The sequence below is a fragment of the Microcaecilia unicolor genome, chromosome 13 (genome assembly GCF_901765095.1).
Source record: "Microcaecilia unicolor chromosome 13, aMicUni1.1, whole genome shotgun sequence".
Classification (NCBI taxonomy): Eukaryota; Metazoa; Chordata; class Amphibia; order Gymnophiona; family Siphonopidae; genus Microcaecilia; species Microcaecilia unicolor.
The window spans coordinates 3,623,828-3,643,721 of record NC_044043.1 but is presented as its reverse complement, the minus strand read 5'-3'; the positions used below and the strand labels follow the sequence as shown (position 1 = coordinate 3,643,721).

At 45.5% G+C, this 19,894-nt stretch overlaps 1 protein-coding gene across 1 annotated transcript in view; it reads right to left on the bottom strand.

The window, feature by feature from the left end:
* Nucleotides 1-653: 653 nt before the first annotated feature.
* The window catches only part of LOC115456788 (collagen alpha-6(VI) chain-like), a 38,214-nt gene continuing 18,973 nt past the window's right edge, over nt 654-19,894 (bottom strand). Inside the window, exons 2-3 of the mRNA XM_030186092.1 lie at nt 17,582-18,232; nt 654-978 (exon numbers count right to left, since the gene is read on the bottom strand). Coding sequence (XP_030041952.1) covers nt 764-978; nt 17,582-18,232 — 866 coding nt within the window. The 3' untranslated portion in view covers nt 654-763. The remainder of the gene's footprint in view (nt 979-17,581; nt 18,233-19,894) is intronic.

Below are 19,894 nucleotides of genomic sequence, written 5' to 3'. Positions count from 1 at the left end.
CCAGCAGAGAGGTCTGAGATCGGTGGGAGTAATATCACAGTGCAGTCACTATCTGATAGACCTCCTAATATAAGAAACCCTGAGCACACAATCACCCCCTCCCACCCCCATAGTTCGGGTTGCATTGCCTGCTGTAGATAATATTCTAAGGGCCCTTTTACTAAGCTGTGTAAGCGTCTACACGTACCCAACGTGCGCCAAAATGAAGTTACCGCATGGCTCTTGTGGTAATTTCATTTTTGGTGCATGTCTGAAATTTTTATTTTTATTTTTGGGCGTGCGTATTGGCCGCGTGCCAAGTGGCATTTGACGCACATAGGTCATTACCGCCCGGTTACCGCGTGAAACTTTACCGCTAGGTCAATGGCTGGCGGTAAGGTCTCAGACCCAAAATAGACGTGCGGCAATTTTCACTTTGCCGCACGTCCATTTTCGGCAAACATTTTTAAAAAGGCATTTTTCTACAGGTGCGCTGAAAAATGATTCTGTGTGCGCCCAAAACACGCGTCTTCACTACCGCAGGCCATTTTTCAGCACAACTTTGTAAAAGGGTCCCCTAGAGAAATTCTGATCCCTGTTAAAGAGAATACTGAAATCAAAGCAATGGTAGTGCTATACAAATGTTAATAATAATAATAATAAAAGCAATAAGACAATTTGCTAGTTTCTACTTTTATTAAGATTACATCTCATAGGAGAGGTTGGCACATGTTTTCATTATTTTATGGCCACGCTCACAGTTGTCTCCTTTCTATTGCTTGCCTTATCCAGAGGCTTTGGCATTTGCATTTGCGGGTTTTACTTCTCCTCCCAGGCAGACTTTCTCTTTTCCAGTGAAGCAACGGTTATATTGACCATCAAAGCAGCATTTCTGATCAGGGGGGCACTTATTCTGTTCACCACACATGTCATAACAAGCAAAAAAGGTCTTTTGCTTCGGGACTTTTTTGCATACAGGACATTCGCAATTATCGTTACCTGAAAAACATCCAGAAAAAAGAAAAGAACAGTTTATCCATATTAATATATGAAGATCTCAAACTTTGCAAAGTCGTTTTAAGGTGGTCATATTATTGTATTGCATTTGGAGAAAACTGGTTTCTATTACATTTTTTTCAAAAGTAAAAATGATGGGCCCAATATTCAGCGAGATTTAACCGGATTTCATCTCACTGACTGTGCCCAAACTGGATATTCAGTGGCTCTTATTGAATAGTGCCATTCAATGTCCAGGTAGACCAACAAGCAGGGGTGTGCTGGTAAATTGTTAACAGGGGGCTCTTGTCTTGTCTAGAAGGTAGGTGAGCCCTTAGGTCCCGTGAGGCCCCGAAGGACCTCAGAGGACAGCCGTGCAACCCCAAGACTTCACCCGCGGCGACCGCCGTTCACCGGAGGTTGAGCCTCCAGCTGCAGGCGGCCAACGGGACTTCCGGAACCGCGGGGTTGACGAACTGACCCAGTACCGGAACCGGGAAGGGCAAGAGGAAACCAGAGAAGTCCAGAGACAGGCACCAGGACAGAGCAGGCAGCTCGCAGTGTCGTCCAAACACAGGCAACAGGTCAGGGCAGGCGGCTAGCAGAGTTTTCCAAAAACAGTCCAAAGGTCAAACCAGGAGAACAAGGGAACGTACTGAAAACTCGAACACACAAAGACTGGCCTCAGGAAACAGAACCTGAAGCAACGTCCTGTTTCAACCCCGCTCCTTAAATACGGTCAGCAATCAACCGCCCAGCCCCAGCCGACATGGCCGGCCAATCGGAACCCGTCTACTGAATAAATCCTTCTGGTTGGTTCTGTCCGGCTTCTCAGGCGGGGCTACAGCACCGAAATCCCAATCTAGTTCTTCTGAGGCGGAGCTTTGGGCTCCCGCGCCCGAATGTGGGGAAGACGCCGGCCATCGCGTCTCGGCGCCATCCTCCCCGCTGGCGCAAGCACGGAGCCCATAGCTGGCGACCAAGAGTCCGGAAGCTGCGATCGCGGCCCCCGGGCTCGGCCCCGGACAGGGCGGCCATCGCCGTGGCAAACCCCGGCTCTCAGCCGCGGCCTCAAGAAGGCCGGCCATCGCCGCAATAGACACTGGCTCTTGCTACCTGCAGAGGAGCAGCCGGAGGGAGCGACGGATGTGACAGCTCTCTCTCGCCAGTAAAGTAAAAGAGAATTCAGGAGGGGCCCAAGCCCACATTTTGGGATCCATTTGTTAAAGTAGCCATGGAGAACCGGCTCCCAAAATTCTTAAAAACTTAACAAACGGCTCTCGAGAGCCTGTGAGAGCCTGCTCCAGCACACCACTGCACAAGGCACTGCCTAGTGCCCAACACCCATTTCTATGACTGTATTTAGTTGCGGTCAAAAAACAAGGAGTGGGAACTGGATCAGGCTCTTCGAAAGCAGACTCAGGACTCCAAAGTGAAATTATAGGTGTTTATTTAAGCTGAGTCAACACAAGTACCATTTCACTTGTTATTCATTTTTTCATTCATCAATGGTCTTTTTAAAGACCAGCTTATATTTTACCAGACGTATTGCCAGGGAGAAATGTGATTGTCAAGTACACGCATTTGAGGCAGGCACGTGTGTGCCGAAACATGGTACCATGTCGAGTCAGCTTAAATAAACACTTACAATTTCTCTTTGGAGTCCTGAGTCTGTTTTTGAAGAGCCTGATGGAATGGAAATGGGACTTGATATACCGCCTTTCTGAGATTTATGCAACTACATTCAAAGCGGTTTACATAGTATATTCAGCTACTTATTTGTACCAGGGGCAATGGAGGGTTAAGTGACTTGCCCAGAGTCACAAGGAGCTGAAGTGGGAATCGAACCCAGTTCCCCAGGATCAAAGTCCACTGCACTAACCACTAGGCTACTCCTCCACTAGCAACACTGCTAGTGATATGCAACTTATCCTTAAAATCGAGCGTGGTACCGGAAGATTGGAAGGTGGCCAATGTAACGCCCATTTTTAAAAAAGGCTCCAGGGGAGATCCGGGAAATTATAGACCGATGAGTCTGACGTCGGTGCTGGGGAAAATGGTAGAGGCTATTATTAAAAACAAAATTACAGAGCACATCCGAGGACATGGATTACTGAGACCAAGTCAGCATGGCTTTTGTGTGGGGAAATCTTGCCTGACCAATTTACTTCAATTCTTTGAAGGAGTGAACAAACATGTGGACAAAGGGGAGTCAGTTGATATTGTGTATCTGGATTTTCAAAAGGCGTTTGACAAGGTACCTCATGAAAGGCTACAGAGGAAATTGGAGGGTCATGGGATAGGAGGAAATGTCCTATTGTGGATTAAAAACTGGTTGAAGGATAGGAAACAGAGAGTGGGGTTAAATGGGCAGTATTCACAATGGAGAAGGGTAGTTAGTGGGGTTCCTCAGGGGTCCGTGCTAGGACCGCTGCTTTTTAATATATTTATAAATGATTTAGAGATGGGAGTAACTAGCGAGGTAATTAAATTTGCTGATGACACAAAGTTATTCAAAGTCATTAAATCGCGACAGGATTGTGAAAAATTACAAGAGGACCTTACGAGACTGGGAGACTGGGCGGCTAAATGGCAGATGATGTTTAATGTGAGCAAGTGCAAGGTGATGCATGTGGGAAAAAAGAACCCGAATTATAGCTACGTCATGCAAGGTTCCACGTTAGGAGTTACGGACCAAGAAAGGGATCTGGGTGTCGTCGTCGATAACACACTGAAACCTTCTGCTCAGTGTGCTGCTGCAGCTAAGAAAGCGAATAGAATGTTGGGTATTATTAGGAAAGGTATGGAAAACAGGTGTGAGGATGTTATAATGCCGTTGTATCGCTCCATGGTGCGACCGCACCTTGAGTATTGTGTTCAATTCTGGTCGCCGCATCTCAAGAAAGATATAGTAGAACTGGAAAAGGTGCAGCGAAGGGCGACTAAAATGATAGCGGGGATGGGACGACTTCCCTATGAAGAAAGACTAAGGAGGCTAGGGCTATACAGCTTGGAGAAGAGACGGCTGAGGGGAGACATGATAGAGGTATATAAAATAATGAGTGGAGTGGAACAGGTGGATGTGAAGCATCTGTTCACACTTTCCAAAAATACTAGGGGGCATGCGATGAAACTACAGTGTAGTAAATTTAAAACAAATCGGAGAAAAGTTTTCTTCACCCAACGTGTAATTAAACTCTGGAATTCGTTGCCGGAGAAAGTGGTGAAGGCGGTTAGCTTAGCAGAGTTTAAAAAGGGGTTGGACGGATTCCTAAAGGACAAGTCCATAAACCGCTACTAAACAGACTTGGAAAAATCCAAAATTCCAGGAATAACATGTATAGAATGTTTGTACGTTTGGGAAGCTTGCCAGGTGCCCTTGGCCTGGATTGGCCGCTGTCGTGGACAGGATGCTGGGCTCGATGGACCCTTGGTCTTTTCCCAGTATGGCATTACTTATGTACTTATGTAACATTCCATGTAGAAGTCGGCCCTTGCGGATCACCAATGCGGCCGCGCAGCCTTCTACATGGAATGTTGCTAGTGGAATAGCAACATTCCATGTAGAATCTCCAATAGTAGCAACATTCCATGTAGAATCTGCAATAGTATCTCTATTTTATTTTTGTTACATTTGTACCCTGTGCTTTCCCACTCATGGCATGCTCAATGCGGCTTACATGGGGCAATAGAGGGTTAAGTGACTTGCCCAGAATCACAAGGAGCTGCCTGTGTCTGAAGTGGGAATCGAACTCAGTCCTTCAGTTCCCCAGGACCAGAGTCCACCACCCTAACCGCTAGGCCACTCCTCCACTGCAGTATCAAACGGGTAGGTTTTTAGCCCAGATAGATGCTTCCCCGGTCCTATGCACTCTTTTATACACCACACCTAACTTTAGGCGCATTAAATAGAATAGCGCTAGGTGCTTTAATCATACACGTCAGATTTTAGACGCCATTTACAGAATCTGGCCCTTTGTGTGCAAACATTCATATCTGCGCTGGAGCATGCAAAAATGTCTGCAGCTTCCTTTTACCTGTGATTTCTGTAGCTGTTCGGGGGTTGTTTTAAAAAGACACGTGGGTACTTACACGTCTTTACAAAATAGACCCAAAACAAGTTGCCCACTTAACATCCCAACCTATGCCACCTGGTATAAGCCTACTCTCCAACCCCCTGTTTATAAAGCAGTGTGGTAATGCCGACACAGCCCGTTCAGAGTAAACGGGCTGTGTCGGCATTAACGTGGCTGTGTAAACAGGGGGACAAATGTGTAAGTAAGGAGGTAATCTGATAGACTTTACATGTTGAAACCAGCTTTACATAGAATTATTTTAGAAACCCTATTCAAGGTTTACACACTTAAATTCTTCCATTTACACATGTTTGTGCAACATAAGTGAAAAACCTGATTTTAGAAAATCGGTATTTATCATGGGAGGACTGACAGGGATCTGGGCCCCAGGCAATAAATGGGTTCTGGGCCTGCCCCCGCCTCCCGGGTCCCATTTCCCGCCCCATTCACCCCTGGGTCCCACATCTCTCCCCCTCCCCAGATCCAACATCTTATTCCCGCTCCCCCCCCCCCCCCAGATGCAATATCTCTCCCTCTCATTCTTTATCCCTCCCCTTGATGCACCATCTCTGCCCCGCCTCCCTTCCCCAGGGCCAATATTTCCCCCTTTCTCCTTTCTATCCCTGGATCTGGCTCTCTCCCCTTGTGTTTACCTCAAAAGTCCCTTTCTCTGTATAGGGCCCTGACTGACTGCTGCTGACAGGAACCTCTCCCCCTTGCGGAAGCAGGAACTTATGTCAGAAAAGGGCAGGTTGTGACACAGAGAAGGTTCCGGTCAGTGACAAACAGCCGGAGCCCTGTATGTCATAAAAAGACTTTTGAGGTAAACGGGGGGAGGGGGTTAGAGACGCGGAGTGTCGGACCTGGGGAGAGAGATGTCGGACATGTGGGGATGAGGTACTGGGCCCCCCCCAACTGCACTGGGTCCTCAGGCACTGCCTGGTTGCCCAAATGGTCAGTCCGCACCTGGTCCTGATACATGTAAATCACCACTATGTGTCCTCACTGGCCTCCCACTTAGCCATCAATCCCCCCTTGTCCATTCAGAACTCGGCTGCACGTCTTATCTTCCGCCTGGACCGATATGCTCATATCACCCCTCTCCTCAAGTCACTTCACTGGCTTCCGATCAGGTACCGCATACAGTTCAAGCTTGTCCTACTAACCTACAAATGCACTCGATCTGCAGCCCCTCCTTACCTCTCTACCCTCATCTCCCCTTACGTTTTTACCCGTAACCTCCGCTCTCAAGACAAATCCCTCCTCTCAGTACCCTTCTCCACCACCGCCAACTCCAGGCTCCGCCCTTTCTGCCTCGCCTCACCCCATGCTTGGAATAAACTCCCTGAGCCCATACTCCAGGCCCCCTCCCTGCCCATCTTCAAATCCTTGCTCAAAGCCCACTTCTTCAATGTCGCCTTTGGCACCTACCACTACACCTCTACTCAGGAAATCTAGACTGCCCCAACTTGACATTTCGTCCTTTAGATTGTAAGCTCCTTCTATGTTTGTGCAGCGCTGCGTACACCTTGTAGCGCTATAGAAATGCTAAATAGTAGTAGTACTACTACTACTATTTAGCATTTCTAAAGCGCTACAAGGCATATGCAGCACTGCACAAACATAGAAGAAAGACAGTCCCTGCTCAAAAAGCTTACAATCTAATAGACAAAAAATAAAGTAAGCAAATCAATTAATGTGTACAGGAAGGAGGAGAGGAGGGTAGGTGGAGGCGAGTGGTTACGAGTACGAGTAGGAGTAGTAGTAGTATTTGCATGGGGCTTGGTTTGGGTGTGATGTGGCAGAACCAAAATCTACACATGTATTCCTCAGTTCAGAAAAGCAATACATTTATATATGTCAATATTTCAACGTGAGGATTTATAGCTTCTGCGTCGCATGTATATGTTTTAAAAAAATGCTTATTTGAGCCAGCTCTTTACTGGAGGGATGAAGAGAGTTTTTCCTCTTAATCTCTTCTTGGTTATGTCCCTTCTTCCTCTGTTCCTTCTACCCTCTCTACTGTCATTGTATTATTTCATCAGTTCATTGTAAGCCGCACGCATGCATGTGTTTTAGGAAAGACTCCATGTTGGCAGATCCTTTTGGGAACGGGTATGGGGCTTGATATACCGCCTTTCTGTGGTTCCATTCAAAGTGGTTTATATATTATATATACACCAGGAACAAAGCCTGCTGCGTTAAACACCAGGAGGGGCCCTTTTACAAAGGCCCGCTGAAAATGGCTTGTAGTGTAGGCGCGGGTTTTGGGTGCACGCTGATCCATTTTTCAGCACGCCTGTAAGAAAGGCCTTTTAAAAAAAGTTTTGACGAAAATGGACGTGCGGCAAAATCAAAATTGCCACGAGCCCATTTTGGGTCTGTGACCTTACCGCCAGCCATTGACTTGGCGGTAAAGTCTCACGCGGTAACCGGGTGGTAATGACGTACACGTGCCAAATGCAACTTGACGCGCTTCCACTACACGTGTCCGAAAATAAAAATTATTTTTCAGCTGCGCGTATCGGACGCGCGCCAACAATGAAATTACCACAAGAGCCACACGGTAGCCAGGCAGTAACTCCATTTTGGCACGCGTTGGGCGCGCATAGAGCCTTACGCAGCTTAGTAAAAGGACCCCTAGGTTACTCCTTCATTTTTCCAAAACACTACTGGAATTTGATATGTCCCGATCCGACACGTATTGATTCTGATTTCCACATTCTGTCTAAAATGAATCTAAGAGCATTTTATAAAATTCTCCTCAATATAAACATATGAAAGTAGATACAGGGAGCAATCCTATGCATACTTTTATAGTTATTTAAAGTGGCGTTACTTGGGGAGGAGTTACAAAATGTCAAAACATACATGTGTCATCAGCTGTCGAACTCATGCATATTTATTTCTGCTCCGGTGCAGATGCAAATATGTGCATTAATGCTTTTGCTGCTGGTTGAATGCATGAATGGCGATTTTATCTGCGAAGGTACATGTTTTATTTATTTAGACAGACTTGATGTGCCGGCAATCACATCATAAATGCAGCAAAGTGGTTTATAATCAATAGGGGCCCTTTCACTAAGACGCATAGAGGGGCATAATCGAACGGGGCGCTCAAGTTTTCCTGAGGGCCATCCCCCACCCTCCCTCCCTCGCTGTTCCAGACTCTGCCGTCCCTCCGTTTTCACCACCCCTTTCCGCGACCCAGTCGACCCCCCTTCTTGGCGAAAACCGTCCACTGCCGCCGTCCAATACCTGTGCTGACTGGGGACCCCAACCCCCGTCTGCAGAAGTCCTGTGCTGGCCTTCGAGGCGTTGCTTCTTCAATGATTTTGTGTCCGAGTTGCTCTGCGTGCGTCTGACGTCACAGGGGTGGTGAAAACGGAGGGACGGCAGAGTCTGGAACAGCGAGGGAGGGAGGGTGGGGGATGGCCTTGCTAGCGCCAGTTTCCTTCCCTTTTGAAACGAGCATTTTTTACTAGTTTTTTTAATGATTTTTAACCGAGAAAATGATCGCTCACCACTTGTCAGCAATATTCTTAGAAACAAAGTGCTATACATTGCTTTACTTCAAGGTCAGATATTTTACTTATATCAGTGGAGCAACGCCTCCCGAGGTCAGACATGTTGTATCTGAAACGCTGTGTAACGTGTTCCAAGTACTGTGCTGATGGCTTTATAGTAAGAATTTTTTGTTGAACAGTTAATGCTGCACTGTATTAATTCTTGTGTTTGTATCCCCTAGTAATTACCCGAGACCTTGAAGAAGCAGCGAAACGCTGGCCAACGTCGGCTCAGGGTAACCCAACAGGGAACAGCGCAGCATGAAGCAGTAGCAATACTGAATATCAAGCAATAAAAAGCTAAGTGGATTGCAATACAACACGCTTTATCTTTAAAAATTCTTATCTTCAAATAACAAAAAAATTTAGAAAATTTACTGCGGTCCCAGAAGAAATTGTTCTGGGGTTTTTGCCTATGATGAAGAGAAGACCAGTTGGTCTATTTTAGCTCCGACAGATTGATATTGGATCTGGGAGCTCTTTGAGGCTTTTCCCCATAGACCATTATAATTTTGTAATTTTGTATTGGGTGGAAGTTTTGTATTTAGAATTTGTTCTTATCTCCACACCACCAAATATATTTGTTTAGTTGATTCTATAAAAAGAGTGAGTATAAACATGTATATTCCAGGGGTAATTTTCACAGGAAACGTACGTGCATAGCTGGTGTAACCTATGATCATAGCTGGGTACAGCATATTTTACTATTCAGCCAAATACAAATAATGAAAAATATTATTCGTATGATTATGAATAATGGGCATTGAGCTTTATCATAACAAATAACAAAAGAAGCAACATGAAATCAGAGATCGAGAGTTTATTTCAGTAGGATTTAACAGTAGAGCCCCGGATTAGTCGTAGGTCAATTTAAATCACAATTTGGCCGAATATAAATAAGATATTTGGGGCTGAATCAAATTGAATATGAAAATTGGATACAGCCCTAGTGCTGGATGTTCAGAAGCCTGCTGAGTGGATAAGATTGATCATTACATTTTGGGGTTTTGCCAGGTTCTTGGGGCCTGGATTGGCCGCTGTCGGAGACAGAGGGCTGGGCTTGATGGACCTTTGGTCTTTTCCCAGCGTGGCAGTGCTTATGTACTTATAAGATAACTTGGTACTGTGCTAGTTATGTGGCTGATTTTCCGGATACATCTACCAGTTTGAAGCTGATTTATCCAGTGAAAACTTGACTTTAACTAGCTAAGGGGTCCTTTTACTAAGCTGTGGGAAAAGGACTCTGCGGTAATGGCGGTTGCCATTTTTCCCGTGCATCAGGGCCCTTTTTTTACTACAGTGGGTAAAAAGCCCCTAAATTAATTACCATGTGGTAAGATAACTCTTCCATGCAGTAGGGAGCAGTTACCGCCACCCACTGAGGTGGCGATAAGCCCTGGTAACCCAGCAATAACCGGGAGGCACATGGCGATGCCTGATTACTGCCAGGTTAGTGCTGTGCTACAAAAAAGAAAAATTTCTGGCGTGCCGGAAATGGCACACGCTCGAGCTGGAACTACTGCTGGCGGCTGCGTTGGGCCAGTGGTAGTTCTGGGATAGCGCGCGGTAAGCTGCTGGCTGAATTAGTCTGATTATTCAGTGCCAGCAAATGTTCCCTCTAAGCTAAGCACGAATCCTCCACTTACATTCTTGCCAGTAGGTGGTGCCATTTCAGTATTGCACGTTCAATTGCGAGGGGCAGTCAAGCTGTGAAGGACTCCGGGGAACCTGCCTGCCTCTAGGGATTGAGAATACAATATCGAAGCACCACACCCCACTGGCAGCAATGCGTTTATGTAGAAACATAGAAGAATGTAGGCAGATAAAGAACATATGGCCCATCCATGCCATCTACTCTCCCTATCACTTCCTTAGAGGACTCCTGCTCAGCTTAGAGGGAACATTGAGGTCAGCCCTTTTCCGGTGTCTGTACTGCACCCGGAAGTTACCTGGATATGGTTGATATTTAGTGCTATACCTGGAAAATCTCAGAATGTATTTTATGTGGTCCACCGTGCTCAGCACAGAATATTGGTGGCACCCAGATAATTTTCAGGATCCATGCCAAGTCTACCCCCAGGATCCCTGGTACTACCCTGATAGTACTGTGACAGTCAACTGAAAATGTGGGTAGGGCCTGGTCAGTGGGACTTATCCAGGTAGGACCCTCTCCTACCAATTAATTCCCACTGAATGTCAACCCCCTTGATTATTAATGCCTCCTTTGAAGTCCACTCTATCCGCCTTTTCTCTCCTCTGCCTCTTCGAATAGCGGTCATTTATCGTCCCCCTGATAAGTCCCTTTCATCCTTTCTCAGTGACTTTGACGCCTGGCTTGCCTTCTTCCATGATCCTTCCTCCCCCTCTCTCATCCTTGGTGACTTTAATATTCCTGCTAATGATTCTTCCAACTCTTATATTTCCAAGTTACTCGCTTTAACGTCCTCCTTTAATCTCCAACTATGCTCCACCTCCCCCACTCATCAAAATGGTCACTGTCTTGATCTCATCTTCTCCTCCAACTGTTCACCCTCTAGTTTCCTTGCCTCTGATCTTCCCCTCTCTGATCACCATCTTATAACTTTCACACTTAAATCTCCTTCCTCCCAGTCCCGTCCTATCCTATCTAATTTATCTAGGAATCTTCACGATATTGACCCTTCATCTCTATCCTCCCATGTTTCAAACCTCCTCTCTACTGTGGCACCATCCACGTCTGTCAACGAGGCTGTTTCTTCTTACAACAATACTCTATCCTCTGCCTTAGACACTCTTGCACCTTTGATGACCCGCCCTGTAAGGCGTACAAAACCCCAACCTTGGCTGACTTCTAATATCCGCTACCTACGTTCCTGTACCCGCTCCGCCGAACGCCTCTGGCGGAAATCTCGAGCCCTTGCTGATTTCTTACACTTTAAGTTCATGCTGACCTCCTTCCAATCTGCTCTTTTACGTGCCAAACAGGATTATTATATCCAACTGACCAACTCTCTTGGCTCTAATCCTCGACTTCTCTTCACCACATTGAACTCTCTCCTCAAGGTGCCCCCTCCCCCAACTCCCCCTTCATTATCTCCTCAGACCCTTGCTGAATTCTTTCACAACAAGGTTCAAAAGATAAACCTTGCTTTCTCTACCTCTCCCTCCACTAGTCCGTTCCCCTCTCTCTCCTTCCCCTCATTCCCTTTCCTCCTTTCCTGAAGTTACTATTGAGGAAACTACACTTCTCCTTTCTTCCTCAAAATGTACCACCTGTTCCTCTGATCCCATTCCCACCCACCTTCTTAATGCCATCTCTCCTACTCTTATTCCTTTTATCTGTCACATTCTCAACCTCTCACTTTCCACTGCGACTGTCCCTGCTGCCTTTAAACATGCTGTGGTCACACCTCTCCTTAAGAAGCCTTCACTTGACCCTACTTGTCCCTCTAATTACCGACCCATCTCCCTCCTTCCTTTTCTCTCCAAATTACTTGAGCGTGCTGTTCACCGCCGCTGCCTTGATTTTCTCTCCTCACATGCTATTCTTGACCCATTACAATCTGGTTTTCGCCCTCTCCACTCAACCGAAACTGCGCTTACTAAAGTCTCCAATGACCTATTACTGGCTAAATCCAGAGGTCAATATTCCATCCTCATTCTTCTTGATCTTTCCACTGCTTTTGACACTGTCGATCACAGCATACTTCTCGATACCCTGTCCTCACTTGGATTCCAGGGCTCTGTCCTTTCCTGGTTCTCTTCCTACCTCTCCCTATGCACCTTTAGTGTTCACTCTGGTGGATCCTCTTCTACTTCTATCCCTCTGCCTGTCGGTGTACCTCAGGGTTCTGTTCTTGGTCCCCTCCTCTTTTCTATCTACACTTCTTCCCTTGGTTCATTAATCTCATCCCATGGCTTTTCCTACCATCTCTATGCTGATGACTCCCAAATCTACCTTTCTACCCCTGATATCTCACCTTGCATCCAAACCAAAGTTTCAGCGTGCTTGTCTGACATTGCTGCCTGGATGTCTCAACGCCACCTGAAATTAAATATGACCAAAACCGAGCTTCTCATCTTCCCCCCCAAACCCACCTCCCCGCTCCCCCCGTTTTCTATTTCTGTTGATGGCTCTCTCATTCTCCTTGTCTCCTCAGCTCGAAACCTTGGGGTCATCTTTGACTCTTCTCTCTCCTTCTCTGCTCATATCCAGCAGACCGCCAAGACCTGTCGTTTCTTTCTTTACAACATCCGTAAAATCCGCCCCTTTCTTTCCGAGCACTCTACCAAAACCCTTATCCACACCCTTGTCACCTCTCGTTTAGACTACTGCAATCTGCTTCTTGCTGGCCTCCCACTTAGTCACCTCTCCCCTCTCCAGTTGGTTCAAAACTCTGCTGCCCGTCTCATCTTCCGCCAGGGTCGCTTTACTCATACTACCCCTCTCCTCAAGAGCCTTCACTGGCTCCCTATCCGTTTTCGCATCCTGTTCAAACTTCTTCTACTAACCTATAAATGCACTCACTCTGCTGCTCCCCAGTATCTCTCCACACTCGTCCTTCCCTACACCCCTTCCCGTGCACTCTGCTCCATGGATAAATCCTTCTTATCTGTTCCCTTCTCCACTACTGCCAACTCCAGACTTCGCGCCTTCTCTCTCGCTGCACCCTACGCCTGGAATAAACTTCCTGAGACCCTACGTCTTGCCCCATCCTTGACCACCTTTAAATCTAGACTGAAAACCCACCTCTTTAACATTGCTTTTGACTCGTAACCACTTGCCTCCACCTACCCTCCTCTCTTCCTTCCCGTTCACATTAATTGATTTGATTTGCTTACTTTATTTATTTTTTGTCTATTAGATTGTAAGCTCTTTGAGCAGGGACTGTCTTTCTCCTATGTTTGTGCAGCGCTGCGTATGCCTTGTAGCGCTATAGAAATGCTAAATAGTAGTAGTAGTAGTAATGCCTTAAGGTCCCTGGGGTGTTTAAAAAAAATGCATTTTCATTTCTAACCTGGAGTGAACATGAATCTGAAATTCAGAGGTAATATTCGGTGCTAGCTGGTTAAGTTTATTGCAGCCAAAGATAGGACTGCTATTTCAGTGGCCCAATTTGGCCGCTTGGCTGAATATTTATTTTTGTAGCTGTGGTACATTTATTATTTAAATACGGTTAGTCCGACTGGCTTAAATGCCGAATTAGAATGGGCCTCCTTAATATAAAGGTTTTTCAGTCCTGCCCAATGGGAACCGAGGGTTTTGATACGTCATGTGAGGAATCATTTAAAGGGTTTAATTTAGACGTCGTCGCCATCTTGACAGGGGTAATCCCGAAAATAATCTAGTTGAGCTGGCGCTAGAACGGCATAAGGGTAATTATGAGCTAGGGATTATATGTGGAAATTGTCATTTTGTGTGAGAAGTGAAAGCTCAACTCATACTTAATGTTTTGAGATGTTATTTATAGATTTTTTCCAGGGGAAGCCCTTGACACAGCCTAGCAGGCGAAACATGCATGTTGGACAGCTTTGAGCCCCCAATCCGAATATATTTAAGATAAGTGCTTTAAATATACTAAAATGATTGTTTAGAAGCCAATGAGGAAGTTGGTGCCGTATGAATTGCCAAAAAAATAATTATTGGACAATGAAGCACCACTGAGGCAAAATCAGAAGAGTTCTGAAAACTGAATAAGGAAATAATTAGATTTTGACAACTTATATAAGTTATACAATGCGGTGGGAGAAAAGTATTGACAGGTAGATCTGGGACTGAAAAATTTGAAGGATAAATCAAGGTCAGGTATACATATAAAGTAGCACATATGAGTTTATCTTGTTGGGCAGACTGGATGGACCGTACAGGTCTTTATCTGCCGTCATCTACTATGTTACTATAAATAATAAATGCACATATCACCCCCAGTGTGATCAAAAGTCATTTGTCACTGAATGGACTTGTGTGTACTATTTTTAACAACTCAAGTCTCCCAGATCTTCCAGAAAATTCCTGTTCTGTCAGTTCTAACTCCTGAGGCTTCTTGATGAAGAACTTTGCTCCTCTTCCTCATTTTGGGAGGTGTGGCCTGTTGCCATGGGAACAGGAAGGGGAGACTTTGCAGCATACCCTGGCCTGCTCTCTACCAGCAGAAAGGAGGAGAAGGAGGAGGAAGAGGGGAGTGATGAGCAGAGGCAAAAGACGATTCATTTTTGGAAAATTTGGCCTTTTTTTCCAATTTTTTCTCGATTTTTTTTTGTTTGTTTCACACACTCACAAAACGTTTGAAGCATGCATTAGAAATGTTTTCTGTGCGCAAACTGGTTGCACACATTTTAGTTCATAGGTTACAAGGAACAAATCAGGAGTGGCCTAGTGGTTAGGGTGGTGGACTTTGGTCCTGGGGAACTGAGGAACTGAGTTCGATTCCCACTTCAGGCACAGGCAGCTCCTTGTGACTCTGGGCAAGTCACTTAACCCTCCGTTGCCCCATGTAAGCCGCATTGAGCCTGCCATGAGCGGGAAAGCGCGGGGTACAAATGTAACAAAACAAAAACATTTTTAAAGCATGCTAATAAGTTTGCATTCCTAAAATGGAAGAAGCAGAGTGAGCCAGGCAGTCATTGGACAGCCAAGTGGAAAGGCTGCAAATATTTCAGATGGTAGAGGAGATTAGAAAGGAGAAATCAGCTAGTGAGTAGAAAGGTTATGAATGCTTTTGTGAGTAGGGGACAGGCTTACATGGGGAAGAACCAAATGCTGAAGGAAATGGGGAAAATCTTCCTACATCTATCCTTATGACCCTATAATTGGTCTCATGTATTTTCTGTTTGCAATTTCAATTCAAATTCAAATCAATTCTTGAATATCGGTAATATCCCCTTTCCAGGGTTCAGTGTGGTTTACATTCTAGGTGAGACAAAAGCAGATAGTGTTACTGTGAGGTTTGAGAAACATTAGAGACCATTGGAATAATGCATGAGACTAAAAACATTAAGGACATGATTTATGGACGACAAGAAATGTGTATGGAAACTATGCACCCAAGCAAAGAAGACAGCACAAGAAATGAATCAATACGTTCATCCAGCATCTCACTAAATCAAAAACAAAAATCTGCATAACTTGAAACTTGTGGCTGACTATTGACCTCATCGTTCTTCTGCCTGAGGGTCACAGTTGCAGCATCCTCTTAGTTCAGACTGCATGGCTGACTGTAAGGAGGGTGATGTGGAGCAACAATCAACCCCTTCTCACTCCATTCACTCTTCCATCGTATTTATCCCCAAGTTTCCTAAACTTGCACGGAGGACAAGTTTAGGGTATGTTTTCAGCTACATTCACAATGAATATCCGTGAGAAACTGAGAAGTTTAGGGTATGTTTTCAGCTACATTCACAATGAATATCCATGAGAAACTGAGGCCCCGATGCACAAAGGCAACCGTGAAATTTAGTGAATCGCTAACAGCCAGTGATGCACGAAAGGGATCGCATGCAAATGAACTGCACGGATCCCCCTTTGTGCATCCTCGCTATTTGTGAGTTCGAGCTGTCAGATGGATTTGATAGCTCTGATGCACTGGACCTGTTAACCCACACTGTTTTTTAAAATTTACCCTGGTGGTCCAGAGGACCACGACCCCCCCTCCCCCGTGACCCTGCAACCTTTTAAAAAAAATTTCCCTGGTGGACCAAACCCCTTCCCCTGCGCAGGAACACACACCCCTCCCTCCCGCACCCAACCCACACTCCCTCCCCTCCCTGTACCTTTAGAACAAGGAGGAGGGCAAGAGCAATGGCTCCTCCCTCCTGCCTCGGGCCCTCCTGGAACAAAATGGCAGCGCCCAGGCCCTGCCCAGTGCATTGTGGGATGCACTGAGCAGGGGTAAACAAGCTCATTGTAATACATTTGCATGGGGTTCTCGGTGACTGTAAACAGCACACGTTAGAGCCGTGGAAAACCCCTTTGTGCTGTCTAAAGCAAACGTTAATAGCAAGGTAAGCTTTGTGCATCTGGCCTAGAGATGCCAACATATGCCAGGTCTGTATGCAAATATATCGCCTGCATATTCGTTGTGAATATTGTTTGTTCAGTCTTTGCTATATTGCCTTTTGTAACGAGTATGTTGAAAACGTGACTACCTTCTTCTTTTCTTGGGTTTCTGGACCTGCTCCTCTTTGTGATGATGTATTTGACCACTTTCATTAGGTGCTTGATAGACTTACTGATCATTTATCTCACGCGTTCTTATTTTGGGTACTTATGATCCTTTCCACATACAGGTTTCTTGTGGTACTACTTATATGGTTTATCAAGAGGAGTGGCCTAGTGGTTAGGGTGATGGACTTTGGTCCTGAGGAACTGAGTTCGATTCCCGGCACAGGCAGCTCCTTGTGACTCTGGGCAAGTCACTTAACCCTCCATTGCCCCATGTAAGCCACATTGAGCCTGCCATGAGTGGGAAAGCGCGGGGTACAAATATAACAAAAATAAAATAGATACTATTGGAGATTCTACATGGAATATTGGAGATTCTACATGGAATGTTGCTATTCCACTAGCAACATTCCATGTAGTAGAAGGCTGCGCAGGCTTCTGTTTCTGTGAGTCTGACGTACGTGCAGGACGTCAGACTCACAGAAGCAGAAGCCTGCGCGGCCACATTGGTGATCCGCAAGGGCCGACTTCTACATGGAATGTTGTAACATTCCATGTAGAATCTCAAATAGTAGCAACAGTGGAGGAGTGGCCTAGTGGTTAGGGTGGTGGACTTTGGTCCTGGGGAACTGAGGAACTGAGTTTGATTCCCACTTCAGGCACAGGCAGCTCCTTGTGACTCTGGGCAAGTCACTTAACCCTCCATTGCCCCATGTAAGCCGCACTGAGCCTGCCATGAGTGGGATAGTGCGGGGTACAAATGTAACAACAACAAAAAAGACAAAACGCCGTTACTGGGTTTAGATAAAACACAAGCCTCTTACCTTTATTTGAAACTGCTGGAGTTGAATCTTTTGAAACTGCTGGAGTTGAATCTTTTGAAACTGCTGGAGGTGAATTATTTTGTACGGGCACCTCAGAACACATTTGCTTCATAACAGTATTTTGTATATCTTTCAGGCCATCAAAGCTGCCTACGGTAAAGACCCGCGACTTATTCCCAGCAATCAGATTCAGCTCTGTTTGGTTAGCCTCAGTGCCCACTCCAATGCAGTAAACTATGGCATTCGTCGTATTCCTCAAATTCTCAGCAGGTTCCCTCACATCGTCTTGGGATGCTCCATCTGTTGTCACAAGAAGGAAGATGGGGACGCCTGGCCGGGAAGCAGCTGCCTGCTGCAAGATCGGAATCGTGGCATTTAGTGCTTTACCTGTCTTGGTTCCTTGTTTCAGCTGAACCATATTCATAATGGCAGAGGTGATGGAATTAGCATCATCATATGTGACAGGGGTAAATTCAACTTCTACAACATCTGAGAACTGTACACATCCAACTTGCACGTTATTTCGTCCGATCTGAAAATGTTGTGTTATATTGACAGCGAAGGCTTTCGATTTATTGAAATCTTGCGGCCAGATGCTTCCAGAGCCATCCTGCAAGAATACGAGAATAGCTTCTTGCTTTGTTGTACATTCTATATGTAAACAGAAGATGAATATTATAATTAGCATTTCTGAATCTAGGGATTGTCATTTGCATTTATTAGAGGTTTACCTTTCAAGTAATTAGGTGCTGTCCCAGGGTCAGAAGCATATGGCTTTATCGGTGTATATGTGACATGCACACAGAAACATTTGTGGCATTTTATGTGGGTTCCATTTAGTGACCAAAAACCGTTTATCAGAATCAGCCATTTGCCCCTTCCCCAGCTCCTCTTTCTGCCAGCCCTAGCATCAGCCTGAGGGCATAGAATTTTTTTTTTTTTGGGGGGGGGGGGGGCAGAAAGAAAAGCAGAGATGAAATTTTGATGGCAGTTCCTTTTGTTGTAATATTATAATTACTGTGGGGCCCTTTTACTAAGCTTCGTAAGGCTCTACGTGCACCCAACGCTGGCCAAAATGGAATTAGCACCTGGCTACCACGTGGCTCTTATGGTAATTTCATTTTTGGCATGTGTTCGATACACGCGGCCGAAAAATTTCAGCCGTGCACCAAGTGGCATTTGGCATGTGTAGGTCATTACCACCCGGTTACCATGCGAGACTTTACCGCTAGGTCAATGGCTGGTGGTAAGGTCACAGATCCAAAATGGATGCGCGGCAATTTTAATTTTGCCGTACATCCATTTTCGGCAAAAATACTAAAAAGGGCTTTTTTTACAGGCAGGCTGAAAAATGGATCTGCATGCGCCCCAAATCCCACCTACACCACAGTAAGCATTTTTCAGCATAGCTTAGTAAAAGGAACCCCACATTTGTGCATCAGAAGTCAGACGTGCAAAGTAGACCATCTATTTTGTAATGAGCAACGCTTGTAAAATGTGTCCAATACAGTAATAATACAAAAATATAGTGGCTTACGGTAGCGTAGGCGCGGGTTTTGGCTGTACGCAGAAATATTTTTCAGCGCACGTACCAAAAATGCCTTTTTAAAAATTTTTGCCGAAAATGGATGTGCGGCAAAATCAAAATTGCCGCGCGCCCATTTTGGGAGTCTTACCTTACCGCCCGCCGTAGACCTAGCGGTAAAGAATCTGCATGGCAACGACCTATGCACGTCAGATGCCACTTGGCGCGCGTCCATTGCACTCGTCCGAAAATATTTGCCAGACGCGCGTAGTGGACGCCCGCCAAAAATTAAATTACCACAAGAGGCATGCGGTAGTCAGGCAGGGTAAGTTCATTTTGGCGTGCGTTGGGCGCGCATAGATGCTTACACAGCTTAGTAAAAGGGGCCCATAATGAGTGGCTTAAGTCTGTTGTACTTTGACCGCAGATGTATTGAGCTTTCCAGGTTCCATAAACACTGGAAAGATTTTCAAAAAGTCTAGTTGTTTCAATGTGTTTTGATTTGTTAATCTTCTGTTAGAATCTGCCCTGCTTTAGCTTTTTGATTTTATGCTGCTTTCAGTTTAAATTAGTTTATATTTCCACCCCTTCTAGTTCACTCCCTCCCACCAGGCTTCTAAGTTCCTTATTTTCACTTAGGGATGAACATTTTCATTTTCTGCAGTTTCACTCCATTTTAGCTTAAGCTATTTCATTGAACATATACTGATTAAGCCTGCAGTGACATGAAATATCACATGTCCAAGACAAACTGTGGCACACTATTTTGTGTTAGCATGTGCTAAATT